The sequence below is a fragment of the Acanthopagrus latus genome, chromosome 5 (genome assembly GCF_904848185.1).
Source record: "Acanthopagrus latus isolate v.2019 chromosome 5, fAcaLat1.1, whole genome shotgun sequence".
Classification (NCBI taxonomy): domain Eukaryota; kingdom Metazoa; phylum Chordata; class Actinopteri; order Spariformes; family Sparidae; genus Acanthopagrus; species Acanthopagrus latus.
This window is the reverse complement of record NC_051043.1, coordinates 28,353,758-28,369,098: the sequence shown is the minus strand read 5'-3', so window position 1 is coordinate 28,369,098 and position 15,341 is coordinate 28,353,758. Positions and strand designations below refer to the sequence as shown.

The following is a 15,341-nucleotide window of genomic DNA, read 5'->3' as shown; positions in this document are numbered from 1 at the left end:
AAAAACAAGGACATTTCCGGGGAAAGTACCAGCCCAGGACAGGTCAATAAGTACAACAAATACTCATTTGGCATCTAATTTCTGGCTCCAGATGTCATAATATCCATGCACCTTGTGATGTTTTATGGGGTTTTTTTGTTTGTTTGTTTTTTAAATCTTCTGTCTGCTGCAGTCAGGGAGGCGTTAGTTCTGCCTGAAGGTCAAATCAGAAATGATCAGGAGGTGTTTCTACCCTCCGGCCACTCAGGTTCTGAAGCAGTGTCTTTACAGAGGACTTTACACTAAATTCATCATTTATCTACTTGATATGCACTTGAATATCACTTGAGTAACAGCTTACTACTGCAAACTATAGCATTAGGGGACTACGAGGATAATGCTTTATTTACATATTAAAAGCCTATAATTTATACAATATATATAAGATCGCAATTTAGAGGACAACATAAAAGTATCTTAGTGTACAGATGTGTTTATCAAGGTAATTTTGGGTTTCATTTAACAGTTGATGCCCAAAATGGTGAAACTATTAAAGCTCCCATGAATTACTAAAAAAGAAAAATTATGCTGCAGCAAACACACAAGATGCGTTCATAACTATCGGATAAAAGTGCGGATCCCCAACAGACCTCTAACCTCAAAGTTTTCTTATTTGTTAAACTCTTTCCAGTTTCACTTATCGTTTCTCGAACAAATACATTGGAACGAAGCTAATTTAGTTTTTTTTTTTTACAAAGTCACATGTTTGCTGAAGATATCGTATTTACAAGTATAGTGTTTGAAAACACGAGCTTTACATGTGTACCTGAAGGTAGCAAAATGCGGAAGGGAGGGTGTTCGGCGCCATATTTAATACATCAGAAGCTAGGTAGCATTAGCTGTTGTCATCAAGTCCAAACTTTTAACCTGACACGGAAACATAAAGCAGACCCTCAACTCACGCGAAAATGAATGTAATAGATCATGTTCGGGATATGGCGGCCGCTGGTCTTCACTCCAATGTCCGGATACTGAGCAGTTTGTTGTTGACGATGAGTAATAACAATCCGTAAGTATTGTCAGAGCGGGGCCCGTCTATGTCCTGAAGAACGTTGTCCCATCGCTGTGTGTTATGTTGTTAGCGTTAGCCCAAAGCTAACTGGTCAACAACAGATGACATTAATGAGCATAAGCACCGCGGGTTTTTAAATGAATGCAAATAGATGTCAGTAAAATAGTAAGGCCAGGCAAGTAGTTAATGACGCTACTGATAGTGTAATTTATATTATTATGTGAGCCACGGCGAGCGATCATTCCCAAGGAATAGTCATATGCAGAGTCTGCTTTTAGCAGTTAGCTTGAAGTGTTGTGAATCAATCGATCAGCGGGTAACCGTTATTGTGTAGGAAGACTTGTGACATATATTGCTGTTTATTTCGTCTTTTCTCGTCATAATCTTGACAATATAGTGCGATTGGTTTAATTACAGTAGCCATGTAACGTTAATGTGCTGTCAAAGTTACTGTCCAGGGGGTTTGTTATGATGCAGTAACTTATATCCTGAAGCCATATTTGATTTTGATTACTTCTTAGATGCATGTGCTTTGGCTCAGTTGACTCGATCGCCGTCTTTGTTGCTGTAAGGATTCTTAATTACTTTTGCTCTATGTGTGTTAATGAACTTGATTTCATTATGGTTTTTCTCTTCTGTGTTTTCTGTTACTTAATGTGATGAGTGAGTCTGTGCTATTGCAATATAAAATTGCATCATCGTGTGTAATACAGAAACATATTTTCTAAGTTGTGCCCTCTAAATGCTTTATTATTTATTGGTTTGTTTGACAGGGACAGTGCTGCAGTGTACAACTTAGTAGCTGTACCAGAGATTGCTAAAAGACAGAGGAAGGCACTGTCCCTGTTAAGAAAATAAAACATTACAGTATATTAACAGTTACAGAGCGACACATAACAACTGTACATAAATAGCAGCAGCAGCAACAACATCTATAAGAGGATTTCAGAACATTAATACATAACAGCAATAACAACCAGAGTTCATGGGATTAAGTGTTTGGGTTTATGTGTGATGAAAACATGATGGAGTTGATTTTAGTCATTATTTAATCTCAGATCTAACATCCTAGTTGTCCTCGCATTATGTGAGCTTAATGTTATGAACTGTTAATGGGGGAGGAGAGAGACCCTTGATCACTTGAGCAGACACACAACATCTACAGATGTTATGCCTCTGAATGATGTTAGTTGTGGTAACTTGATGGCTTTTTGTACAGTGCTTGTGTTGTTTTTCCAGCTTGTGATACAATCTGTGATAATTTGTGTCCTTTCTTGATTCAAGAGAGCTGTTCTCACCGGCCCAGAAGTACCAGATGTTGGTTTACCACGCCGATGCCATCTTCCACGATAAGGAATATCGTAATGCCGCCTGCAAATACAGTATGGCTCTGCAACAGAAGAAGGTGCTCAGCAAAACATCTAAAGTTCGTACCTCTACTGGTGGAGCTGCATCTAACATACAGGCACAGGTGTGTTTTGAGAAGTCTGTGCATTTAAAACATTTTGATTGAAGCTGTAACACAACATGGGGTGTAAAAGATATGTAATTTGTTTTGCATGTGTCACAGTGGTGCATTCCACCACCGCTGTCAGCTTCCACGAATGATAGTAGATTAATTTGAAATTACACTGAACAACTGTCTTTCAGAGTTTGCCGTCAGAAATTGAGGTCAAGTATAAGATCGCTGAATGCTACACCATTCTGAAACTGGATAAAGACGCCATCGCAGTGCTCGACGGGATTCCATCCAGACAGAGGACTCCAAAGGTAGGCTAAAACACCCTGTTTTGATTCTGCAAATGATTGAGTCCCTTGGCTTAAAATCTTGTAATAAAATAAATGTTTATCATTCTGTCTTTCTTGCCTCAGATCAACATGATGCTAGCTAACCTGTACAGGAAAGCTGGTCAGGAGCGGTCCGCAGTGACAAGCTACAAAGAAGTCCTCAGACAGTGTCCCCTCGCTCTGGATGCAATCATTGGTATGTGTGTTCACTGAGATGCCTTCATGGTCCAGAAGACGTTTATCCGGCTGACACACAAAAGTTCCGCTTGAAATGAGTGAATCTCTTTGTACAGATCTGTTTGTGAAAAGTCCTCATAAATAAACTTAACTTTTTTCCTCTAGGCCTTCTTTCTTTATCAGTCAAAGGAGCTGAAGTGGCTTCAATGACGATGGATGTGATTCAGAGTATCCCCAACCTGGACTGGCTCTCTGTTTGGGTCAAAGCGTATGCCTTCATACATGCAGGAGACAATCAAAGAGCCATCAACACTATCTGGTGAGCAGAGCAGCAACGCTTTTAACATTCTGGTTCCTTTTAAGTTGACAGTCTTATTTATTATTGATGCGCTTCCATTCCTCCTCTCGTCTCAGCTCTCTTGAGAAGAAGTCTCTGTTGCGGGACAACGTGGACCTCCTGGTGAGCCTTGCAGATGTCTATTTCAGGGCAGGTGACACCAAGAATGCCATTCTCAAATTTGAACAAGCCCAAATGCTGGATCCATACCTCATCAAAGGTGAGCTGCAGGATAAAGCTCTGTGTCCGCATGGAGTTTTTTCCAGACAGAAAAGTGCCAGCCGAAGCTGAAGTGTTTATGCACTTAGAGAGAGGTGAATTTCATTTCATTTGTTTTCCCTCACAGGAATGGATGTTTATGGATACCTGATGGCCCGTGAAGGACACTTGGAGGATGTTGAAGTCCTGGGAGGACGATTATTTAATATCTCAGACCAGCATGCAGAGCCCTGGGTGATCTCTGGGTGAGTCTCTGAGCCAGCAGCTTTTAGAGGCCTGTTATATCCCTTGATATGAATCATGTTAAGTTTTTGTAACCCCTGTACTTGTTTTTGTTGTTCAGTTGTCACAGCTTTTACAGCAAGCGTTACTCCAGAGCTCTGTACCTGGGAGCCAAGGCCATCCAGCTGAACAGCAACAGTGTGCAGGCTCTCCTCCTGAAGGGGGCAGCACTGAGAAACATGGGTCGTGTTCAAGAAGCCATCATCCACTTCAGAGAGGCCATGCGCCTGGCACCCTGCCGACTCGACTGTTATGAAGGCACAAGTCTTTTATATTTCCATCCTCACATGTTTCGTCCTTCAGATGTAGTTTATTTGTATTCTGCTGCTAAGCATCAGTACCTGTCCCCTCACAGGTCTGATCGACTGTTACCTTGCCTCTAATGGGATTCGAGAGGCTATGGGAATGGCCAATAACATCTATAAGACTCTGGGGGCCAATGCACAGACTCTGACCATCCTCGCCACCGTGTGCCTGGAAGACCCTGTGACTCAGGAGAAAGCCAAAACCCTGCTGGACAAAGCTCTGGCCCAGAGACCCGACTACACCAAGGCAGTGGTCAAAAAGGCTGAACTGCTGAGTATGTATAACATGTTAACAGCATGTTGTTCTATTTGGTTTTGCTTTTGCAGTGACGTGGTTTTAATTTTAAACTCTAGTAATACAAAGAACGTGAATATGGATGTACAGATGGAAATTAAGTGTCTTGTTTTCTCGTGAAGGCCGAGAACAGAAATATGAAGAAGGGATCGCTCTCCTCCGTAACGCCCTGGCCAATCAGAGTGATTGTGTCCTGCATAGGATGCTGGGAGATTTCCTGGTGGCTGTGAATGATTACCAAGAAGCCATGGATCAGTACAGCATAGCACTAAGGTAACCAGTTCAATTTTCTAATGTTGCAAAGCCATAACAAAGTGACACATTATGAAAAAGGCACTAATGATTTATGATGGGAATGCTAATCAAAAAACAAACTTATCTGTAAGTTTTTGCATTTTTATTTCATCTCTCCTCAGCCTGGATCCAAATGACCAGAAGTCTCTAGAAGGCATGCAGAAAATGGAGAAGGAGGAGAGTCCCACGGACGCCACAGTGGAGCTGGACGGCGACGACATGGAGGGCAGTGGGGAGGATGGAGATCTGGAGGGCAGTGACAGTGAAGCAGCACAGTGGGCCGATCAGGAACAGTGGTTTGGTATGCAGTGACCCCGGCCTGCTGAAGGATACACAGTCAGTTCCTCCGTCTGACACGCTGCAGCCTGTCGGAAGCTTTTCGCTGTCAAACAGGACAAGGTGATGCTTTTCCCCCTGACATTCAGACAAACTTCAGCCTCTTCACTGTGGAGATACTTTAGGTTTGTTTGTACAGCTGTCCAATACAGTCTTACCAGTAAACACTCAACCTTAGAGAAGATCAAGATGTGTTTTCAACACCTTGATTTCAAAAAGTTAAATTGTATCTTTGATGCCAATTTGGACATTTCATCAGCACTCCTTTGTTACATCTTTGCTGGCAGTCTGTGGTTACCTGCTCACATAAAAGGTAATTATATTCATTAAAAAGTGTAAGAAAATAAAAGACCTGCTTTGGATCTGGAGGTTGAGCTGTTACTGAGCGAGATGTATAAAGGGAAATGTAGACAGAAGCAGCTGATGTAAAGGGAAATTTTGTTTAGGCCGTTAAAAAAAGTGGCTGGAGTTATCCTTCACATGTGTTACAGGGGACTGACAATGATTTTTAGATTTGTGTTTTGTTTGAGCCGTACTGACTCGCCTGTTTTCTGCAGAAGAGACAAAGTGCAGACGTCATAATTTCACAATAAAGGTTGTGAATTTGCCACGATGTCGCGTCTCAGACAGGCAAACCCCCCCGTCTGTCTGTAAAAAGTGACTATATTTCTGCTGCTCTTGAAAATGTACCTTATTAATTTTAACATGAGAATGTGTCATGTAATGTACATGCTTATTATTTGTGTGTGTCATCTGCCTTTCTGTATTTAAAAAAAAAAGAAAAAAAACAGCCCTCTGATCAACTCATTCTGAAGTTGGGAAGTGTTACTTAACCATTTCAAGACAAATGTTTATAGTGTTTTGTACATATTTTTAAAGTGTATAATAAAATAATTCAACACTCACTTGACATGAATGTTGTAGTCCAGTTTCTCTAGATGGCACATTACATTAAATATTGTTTGAAGATTCCCTCAGTCATGCTTGATGATTTATAATTTTTCGAAATCCTTAAAATAACATTTACTCACTCATTTAAAAAAGAGCCTGAACCTGTGAAAGATGTCTCCTACTTCACTTCCATTCTCATGGTGCATTCAGAATCACATACTCTTTTTACTTTAAGTACATACTGGGTTGCCCTTACTGCTGAATTATCACAATAGATATTGATATAAAATAGAAAAAACAGTCAAATTTAATAAAAAAGAGGTGTGTCTTATTTGTCTCGTTTAGTAATACAATTCGGCATTGGTTTGGAGACACTGGGACACATGACACCAAAGCTGTTGGAAAAAAGAATGCTGAATTGTCATAATAAATATTCATATAAAATAAAATAAGCAGTAAGATGTCATAAAAACAGGTCTGTCTTATTTGTCCAAGTTAGTTATACAATTCGCCTTTGGTTTGGAGTTACTGGGTTAGATGACACCGAAGCTATTGAAAAAAAACTGCTGAATTTTCATAATAAATATTGATATAAAATAGAAGAAGCAGTAAAATTTTATAAAAAGAGGTGATTCTCATTTGTCCCATTTAGTAATACAATTCGGCATTGGTTTGGAGTCACTTGGTCACATGACATGGAGGTTATTGGAAAGAAATGTTGAATTTTCATAATATATAATGATATGAAAAATAAACACAAATACATTACACATTAGCAATCAGAACAAGTTTGCTACATGCAATCAGTTTCGTATAAAACGTTTAAATCATCATTTTCACTAATATCATCACGTCAGCATGAAGAAATATTGTTTTTGTGCAAATCAAAGAAACAATGATGGCTCCTGAATTAGCCTCCAGCGGGAGGTGAGCTAACCGTCCTCCTGCTGCCAACACTGGGTGAAACAGGGGAGGAGCCGCCGCTGGGTGTCTCCGGAGTGAATGTCCGTCCAATAACAAACTTGAAAACCGAGTCTGTCAACCGGAGAAAAGGTTCTTCTAACTCACAACACGTCTCCTTCCCCGGGACAGCGTGAAGATCTGTCTCCCTGGTGTCCCTGTTGTTGCGGGTTGTTATGGCTACCGCTTGTTGATGTTGCGCACTTTAATATGACGCCATCGTCGCGCGCATGACGTACTTCCGTTGTTGTGTCAAGCGGTGGCACGCTGCTATCTTCAGCATAGTGAACCAGGAGGAGCAGGGTGTAAAGTCTGACTGACATCATTGTTTCTGCGGGATGTTGAGAGATAGCAGGTTGTTTACGAGCTGTAGCTGTGGACAGAGGAGGGACAAGACAGCTTGATAAGAGGACAGAATCAAACAGGGCTTTGTGTTTCTGTCCAAGAGGAGGCCTGATCCTGTCCTGTCTGACTGTCTTTTGCTTTGTGTGATGGTGTCTGGTGCCTTCAGCGTCGTGCATTTACTTATCTCCAAGCTACAGACATGAACAGTGGACACAACCAAGGAGGGAAAACACAGGTGTGTATCTGCTTTTTACTAACTTCACTAATCTACTGTCAGACACTGTGAGTCAATATTAGGACTCTGGACGCTTTGTTTCTCTCTAGTGTGCAATTATTAAGACAAACAATGTGCAATAACCTAAAATTCAACTGTAGCATTATTTATTACACCTTATACATGGATATATTCCTGTGAAATGTACAGTTGTTGTTTTTGTTGTTCTGTCTTATTTGTAGTTTTTTATTTTTTGTGTATTTCTGGGACTTTGAATGTGGAGCAGCTGTAACAAGCAATTTCCCCCTCAGGGGTCTATAAAGTAACTCTGATTCTGAGCAATATTGCTGACATGAAGAAGTGACATCGATTCGGCACGCTGTCATCGTTTTTCTCCAGGTGTCGCCTGTGGTGGACGAGGTCTCGCATTCTTCCGCGTCCTCCTCTGAGATGCTTGACATGGACTTGGGACCAGCGCCTTATCAAGAGGTGCAGCCTCACTGGTTCTTCTGCCGACGGGCTGACGACAACGCCTCCTGGCTTCCCTTCAGCAGGGAGGACTCTGACAAACTACAAAATGCCTGCGACACCGGTAAGCATTAACAATACACCGATCCGGATCGATATACAGGATTCAGTGATTAATGATCCAATAGCATCTACGCCTTTATTTCAAAATTTCCATGGCACATCTGTGTCACCGTGTCTGTCCATGAGTCTTTCCCTTTGATAGTATAAGTCTTTTCAAAGTGAGAGAGGATGACGGCTCCTTAGTCTACATTATTTGCCCATATTTTTTTAAAAGAGTGCACTTATCCTCCTGGTGGTGCTGCTGCAGTCCAAAGTCCAGTATCACTGCTCCACATAAACAATGAATTCATGTACTTTTTTTCAACCATGCTTTCACACAAATATGTAGAACATCAGGGGACATATTCTATTACCAGAACTGAAGCGCAGCACCAGCATATTTAACTGTCATCAGGGTGTCAGTTTGTATCTGATGGTGTATGTGTGTGTTTACTGGGCAGCAGGAGAAAAGAAGGAGGAGGTGGTGGTGGCTGTGGATGGAGAGCGGTATGACGTACATGTCAAGGAAAGGAGGCGCTACGCTGTGTACTGGGAGCAAGCGCCCACTGAAGTCCGCCGCTGTACCTGGTTCTATAAAGGAAACAAAGACGCCAGGTTCATGCCTTACCCGGAGGACATCAGCCAAAGTCTGGAGGTAGTTTGACACATGTGACCCATCACACCGCTCATTCCTAAAACTTCTGACTTTATCCTCTTCCTAACTTTGCTCGTTCTTCACGTTCTCTTTTCATATTTGTCTTTGATTCCTGCCCTTCCGATTTTTCAGGAGGCTTATATGATCGCAGTAACTTTGGACGAGTGGAAGAGGAAACTGGAGTTCCCCACTGGAGAGACTGTAATCTTTCACAATCCCAAAGTAAAACTTGCTGTTAAAGCATCTATTTGTACATTGTAATCAAATACACAACAAAACCACGCTGTACATCTACTAAGCATCTTCTCTTCCGTTTGCTTGCGTCTCTCCCAGGTGATTATGCAGTATAAGCGAATAGGATTGCAGGACGAGTGGGCGTCCTCACCCTCAGAGCAGACCAGGCCTCGAACTGTCAAGAGAGGAGTGGACAACATCTCTGTGGAAATACCTGATGGTACGTATGTAGGTGTACCAGTAAGAAATACAGGAGAATATGCACCCATCATGATGTTGGCTTGTGGCTCATTTGTCTGTCTGTTCCCAGGTGAACCAGAAAAGGTGGACCACCTTGTCTTTATGGTCCATGGCATCGGTCCTGCATGTGACTTGCGTTTGAGGTCCATCATACAGGGTGGTAAGTTTTTGTGTGTGTACACTGTGTAGAAATGCATAAGTTTACGTGCATGTATGACTCTTTTTCTTCTCGTCTCTCTCCAGTAAATGATTTCAGGAGTGCGTCTCTGTCCCTCCTGGCTTCTCATTACAAGCAGGCTCAGCAGGATGGTCAGATAGGCAGAGTGGAGTTCCTCCCAGTCAACTGGCACAGCTCTTTACACGGGGATGCCACCGGTGTGGACGAGTAAGTACGGAGAAAGATGGAAAAAAAACAGTCCCTATATTGCAGAATACTACTTGTGTTTCCATTGGTTGCAACAAAATGTTCAACTCTGTCTTTCCTCCCTTTTATTTTCTCCTTTATTGTTCTTTTTCCAGGGACATCCAGAGGATTACTCTACCCAGCATCAGCAAGCTGAGACATTTCACCAACGACACTCTGCTTGACCTGTTTTTCTACAACAGCCCAACCTACTGCCAGACCATAGTGGACACAGTCGCCTCCGAGATCAACAGACTGCACGCCCTCTTCCATCAGAGACATCCAGAGTTTAAAGGGGCAGTTTCAGTTGTGGGCCACAGCCTGGGTAAGACACCCGCAAACACAGAGAATCCCACACTATCACTGAAAAACAAAATATTCACTCTTTCCACGTTTCTCATTCTGCAGGATCACTGATCTTGTTTGACCTGCTAACTAATCAGAGGACTGATTCAGAGCCCAGAGAGGAGGTACAGTCTCATGCAGAGTTAAAGATAAAACCTATAGAGTGAACCTAAAAAGATTGTATATTTTTGTATATTGATTGTATATTTCTTTCCATATAGATGAATAAATCCTTTTTCATTTCTGTCCCCATTGCAGGGGCCCTCTGATGAGCCCTCACACCTGAGCTGCGACACACTGGAGCAGACTCTTTCCAGCCTGGGCCTGCAGCAGTACCTGGATACACTACAGGCAGACAACCTTGACCTGGAGTCTCTGGTAACATGCAAACACAGCAGACATGTAACGTACACACAAATCAAAGTGTAATGCATGTAAAGTATGGCTCTCCTCTTCTAGGCTCTTTGCCAAGACGGTGACCTCAAAGATTTAGGAATTCCTCTCGGACCAAGGAAGAAGATCCTGAACTACGCCAAGAGAAATTGTCTTCCGGAGGTCAGACATAGGCCATGAAAACCCATTAAATTTGATGTGTTTCTTAACCTATTTCCCCTCATTCATGTGGATTCTTTGCTGTTTTTTTGCTATTGATAGTCATCATATAAATTAAGCCTTGTATTGTTTAAACACATTTTTACATTTTTCAATTTAACCAGGCTTGTAAGACAGGCGCTGTACATCTGGCTGCAGGGCGGCAAGTTCCACCTCAAGTGAACAGTGATCTGCATGGAAAGCCGTCTTTTGGATTGACGGTCCAGCAGACCCAGTTCCACAGTGCACAGTCCATCACCAGTGCTGTCGACTATGAATACTTTGACGTGGGCATCGGACAGGTACCACATGTGGACACAGACACGACAACATTGCAAGTATCAGCAGACAAAAGCTTTGATGCGTCAACTTCCTGTTTCTCTCCTCCTCTTGCTTACCCTGGACAGACTAATGGAGGTATAGCCAAGGGACGGGTGTGTCTCACATGATGTCCCTGTGCCCTAAAGATTTGTCCTGGGCTGTCTTTGTCCTCACTATACCTGGAGTTTCTCATTATGTACGGTCAGGTCAGAGAAAACTCAAGAAGAAAGAAATGTAGTGGCTTCTTTATGAGTAATAGAGTTTCCTACATTGTGCTGTGATTTAAGCTTCCTTCTTTGTCCAGTTGAGTCGTACAACACAACACTGTCAGTGCTCATCCAGTCCTGCATGAGTGCTCCCTGGTCTTCTCCTTACTTGCTGTCATGCTCCCTGAATGTTGTCTCGATGTCATGAAATGGAGTTTAAATGTCCCCAACAACACTGTGCAACAGAGAAGTGTTTTCTTCCCATCTTTCTGAAAAGCTCCGTAGTCTTAGAACAAAAATGTAACAGATTTAATGTCACATGTGTTTCTTGCTACCTTCTCTCCATCCAGGTATCCATTGAGTACCCACAGCTGGCTTTCCACCCTCAAACATTTTTTGCTTTTGGCTCTCCTATCGGGATGTTCCTGACTGTTCGCGGTCTCAAACGCGTTGATCCCAACTACACCTTCCCAACCTGTAAGAGCTTTTACAACATCTATCACCCGGTGAGTAATCGCAGATTTACTCTGGATACATCCAGCACTTAGGATAATAAGACCTGCTTTTATCTGCCACAAGTGCAGTTTGAATTTTTCCCCTGTTATGTCACAAAGAATTAACGTAATGCCAAGAATAGTTAGAATATACAGACGCAATCACTGGTCTCATCTAACTTTTGTCATCATTGAACCTACACATGTGCTTTATATAGGAAATAAGGTATGTACTGGAGCTATAATCATCGCTCCCATTGTTTTGCTCTGTAGTTTGACCCTGTGGCGTATCGGATAGAGCCCATGATTGTGTCAGATGTGGATCTGGAGCCGATGCTGATCCCTCACCACAAAGGCCGCAAAAGAATGCACCTGGGTTTGTTTGTCTGTTTCTTTCTCCTCGTCTCTGTGGAGCAATATTGTGGTCGGTGCTTTTTGCTCAGTAGGCTTAATGATAACCCCCTCCCGTTCACCTTTGTCTCACAGAACTAAAGGATTTGAAGAACAACGTTTGGGGGTCGTTACGGACGGCGTGGCAGGCGTTTTCCAGACCACAAGTTGCTGCGCTGCCCCCGGTGGAGGAAGGAGAAACTACAGTAGAGAGAAACCTTCAAGAGACACAGGGTAGAAAAGCACTTGTGTGTGTGTGTGTGTGTGTGTGTGTGTGTGTGTGTGTGTGTGTGTGTGTGTGTGTGTGTGTGTGTGTGTGTGTGTGTGTGAGCACAAGTGTGCATCCAACCCAGTCTCTTTGTACACCTCTCATACTGGAGTGGCCCAGTATGTAAGCCAGGATGGTCACTTGGCTAGAATAAATGAGAAAACGAGTAAATGAACTCATTCTCTCTCTTGCAACTACCAAAGTGCAGCTGAGATAATCAACTCTGATGAGGCTTGATCAAATTAAAGAGAACTGCTGGGCCTCTGCGGAGGTGTACACTCTACTAAGTGCCAGTCAGTTGAATACATGTTAAAAAGGATGAGCAAATGATAACATTCTGTTGAGTGTTTTACACAGCATCCCAACTTTATTGGAATTGGTTGTACAAGCTAGTAAGTGCAGAGGTATATTGTCAGTAATGGCCATTAAAGATGAATGAGAAGCAGCGGTCAGAACTTTCACCAGGGTTCATCAGCAGAGCATCTGGTCTCTGTGGAGACTCTTAATTAATTCATAACATATTAGTACTCATCACAACACTGGCTGATTATTACTCAACATCTCACTTGCACCTAAGACATAAATGTTTGAACTTGTCTCCTACATGATCAGCTGACTTGTATCACTAACTGAAAGCTTAAAGCACCTCCTGAGCAATGTTATCAAATACGCACTCGTCCAGTCCAGCTATAAAAACTTTGCTCAAAGTACTTCACTTCCTCAAATCAAATCATGTCTTAAAATGTTCTTGTTGGAAGCAGTTGACCCCTTACAGTGGAAAGTTTCTCTAGTGATGGATGTTGCAAAACTAACTCAGAGAAATGCCTGCAAAACTCGGACACTAACTCTCCTCTGAGACAGATGAGGACACTGTGCACAGCACCTACACTCTTCTTTATTAAGTTATCTGCATTTCAGCAAGCAATACGGGTCAAAGCAGATCGCTGCTGGTGACTCTAATCATTTTTTTTGTTGTCTGCCTGTAAAACCTCGTCTGCCTTTTCCAACTCTGTCCTTGCAGCAGTGTGTGACGAGGCAGAATCCTCCGGTTCAGCAGAGGAGACGCAGCAGACTGAGATTAAAGTGGGTATGTTGAACGGAGGACGACGGATCGACTATGTACTTCAGGAAAAACCCATCGAGAGCTTCAACGAATACCTGTTTGCCATCCAGTCTCATCTGTGTTACTGGTGAGTCATGCATACCTGTGGCAGGGTGGACGACAGTGATTGTGACACTTCAAATTAATGATGTTTCTCTGTATCTGTCCGTCTGTCAGGGGATCCGAGGATACCGCTCTGCTGCTACTGAAGGAGATCTACGACAAGCTAGGTGTGGCCTTTGAACAGCCACAACAATAATTAATTTTATGAATGAAGACTTGCTTTTGTGACCCGACTGTAACATGAAAGAGAGAGAGAATGAAAGACAGCTGACAGAACCAGAATCTGCACAACCCTCTTCCAGAATGACTTACCGTCTGGGTGTTACCTGACTGCCCCGCCTGTTGGCCCGCCCGTCACCTACATTACAACTGCAGGACCAGATCTGATGTCTCATAGTTGTTTGTAATCCACCTGAACATCACTGACATGTTCCTGGTCGCACTTTTCTGTGTTTTATTAGTAATTCTTGATTGAACTTACAAGCGGTTATTGACATATCATGCATGTAGCTGCAGCTGATTAATATTCTCAATAATAACTATCATGATAACCAGAAGACACACAATACTTCTAGAATAGATAATTAGTTACCGAAATGTAGAACTATAACTAAAAAATAACTATCTTAACCTCAAACTTTAAGCTCTCCTGCAGGGAAGCTCTCTCCTGACTTTACATTAGACCGCACCTTCATGAAAAACTGGGTCAGCTGTTTAAATTTGGTTAACCATAAAATGTTTACTTTCTGTTTAGATGAATAAGGGTGGAGGTGTTGTCTGTTGAAGTCCTTCAGGCAGCTAAATTCTGTTTCTGTCAACAGTAAGGACACTTTAAACCCAAAGCTGCTACTCCTACATTTCTGTAATGAAACAATAATGTGGATGTCGGCCACTATCACTATCACTATCATAATCACTATCACGTGAAGTTTGCCTTCTAAAAGAATAATCCTGATGAGGTTTTGTTTCAGAAATGAAGAAGTGAAACACAGGCACTTTACAATGTCCTTTTGATGACCTTTTTGTGTATGTATGTATGTATGTATGTATCCTCCTGTAAATCATCAGTTTGTTCTTCATTCCCAGATGCTATCCCACTTAGATTGTTGCCATATCAGTGGACCAAATGGTTCATGTCTGTCTTATATTCATCATATTGCTTTGCCCTTTTTTGTTATGTTAGAGCATTATTTCTCACCCAATTCGGAGTTTTCACATTGGAATCATATTCATTTTGCACAATAACTAGATATATAGAATTTAAATTTCAAAGCATACTAATTTATTTTTATATTACAATATATGAAACAGTGTTAGAAATATCAGAAATCAGCACCTTCATATAGTAACATGAGGTCAAGACTGTAAAGTTGAGAAACTCTCTGTGTTGAGTGATTGAACTTTATGAATGACGGTTCTGTTTTGCACTGTCGGGGCCCCAACAGCTCCAAATGTACTGTATTAACACTCTCTGAGTGTAACATCTGCACAAAACATGTAATTTTTCTTTGAGAAATGCATTAAATACTCAGTAATCACATCAAGGGTTCCTTGAACCTCATCATACTCTCTGTTTCCGTTCAGTAAAACGAGACCTAATGATCTGTGGCTCATCTTCATGACTAAAACTAATGTGCTTTTGCACTTGATACTAAAATAAAAAAAACAAACAAATGTTCTTCTTTCCTAATAAATACCCTATGAATATGGTTACATCTTGTGTGTGCCATAATGAAACAGTACAGGTGTCTTTTTGTGTTCTTTAAGTTTCAAACACAATAAATCAACCTGAAGCCTTTTTGTTTTAGGGTTTTTATTAGGGATGCACACTTTTATCAGCCCATGGCGATAACCGATAACTTACATCTTTTGTTCCTTTTTGCAAATATCATATCGTTGTACAAAGAATTGATATATTGTATCGTGATGAAGCTGACGATTTGCACACCTCATAAGTAATAGTCA

At 41.8% G+C, this 15,341-nt stretch overlaps 2 protein-coding genes and 1 long non-coding RNA gene across 4 annotated transcripts; 2 read left to right on the top strand and 1 right to left on the bottom strand.

The window, feature by feature from the left end:
* Positions 1-947: 947 nt before the first annotated feature.
* On the top strand, positions 948-5,994 carry anapc7 (anaphase promoting complex subunit 7). 2 transcript variants are annotated; one of them, XM_037098000.1, is made up of 11 exons: positions 948-1,048; positions 2,336-2,522; positions 2,702-2,821; positions 2,924-3,035; positions 3,182-3,335; positions 3,431-3,573; positions 3,700-3,817; positions 3,916-4,112; positions 4,210-4,434; positions 4,577-4,727; positions 4,871-5,994. In XM_037098000.1, the coding sequence occupies exons 1-11, from the start codon at positions 948-950 to the stop codon at positions 5,058-5,060; spliced, it is 1,698 nt and encodes a 565-aa protein (XP_036953895.1). In that variant the 3' UTR covers positions 5,061-5,994. The 2 variants fall into 2 exon arrangements, with proteins under 2 accessions (XP_036953895.1, XP_036953896.1); XM_037098001.1 differs by lacking the exon at positions 948-1,048 and adding an exon at positions 1,372-1,618 and having other exon boundaries at positions 4,871-5,060.
* LOC119019439 lies at positions 4,837-7,146 on the bottom strand. The gene is made up of 2 exons (XR_005075053.1): positions 7,044-7,146; positions 4,837-5,067 (listed from the first exon to the last, which is right to left on the bottom strand). It is a non-coding gene; the product is annotated as an uncharacterized LOC119019439 (long non-coding RNA).
* A 60-nt stretch (positions 7,147-7,206) lies between these two features.
* On the top strand, positions 7,207-15,116 carry LOC119019437 (phospholipase DDHD2-like). The gene is made up of 17 exons (XM_037097999.1): positions 7,207-7,515; positions 7,894-8,086; positions 8,526-8,719; positions 8,852-8,941; positions 9,053-9,173; positions 9,264-9,353; positions 9,437-9,578; positions 9,713-9,921; positions 10,005-10,066; positions 10,200-10,319; positions 10,401-10,496; positions 10,658-10,834; positions 11,410-11,565; positions 11,827-11,929; positions 12,040-12,177; positions 13,233-13,401; positions 13,491-15,116. The coding sequence occupies exons 1-17, from the start codon at positions 7,480-7,482 to the stop codon at positions 13,570-13,572; spliced, it is 2,178 nt and encodes a 725-aa protein (XP_036953894.1). The 5' UTR covers positions 7,207-7,479; the 3' UTR covers positions 13,573-15,116.
* The last annotated feature ends 225 nt before the right edge of the window (positions 15,117-15,341 follow it).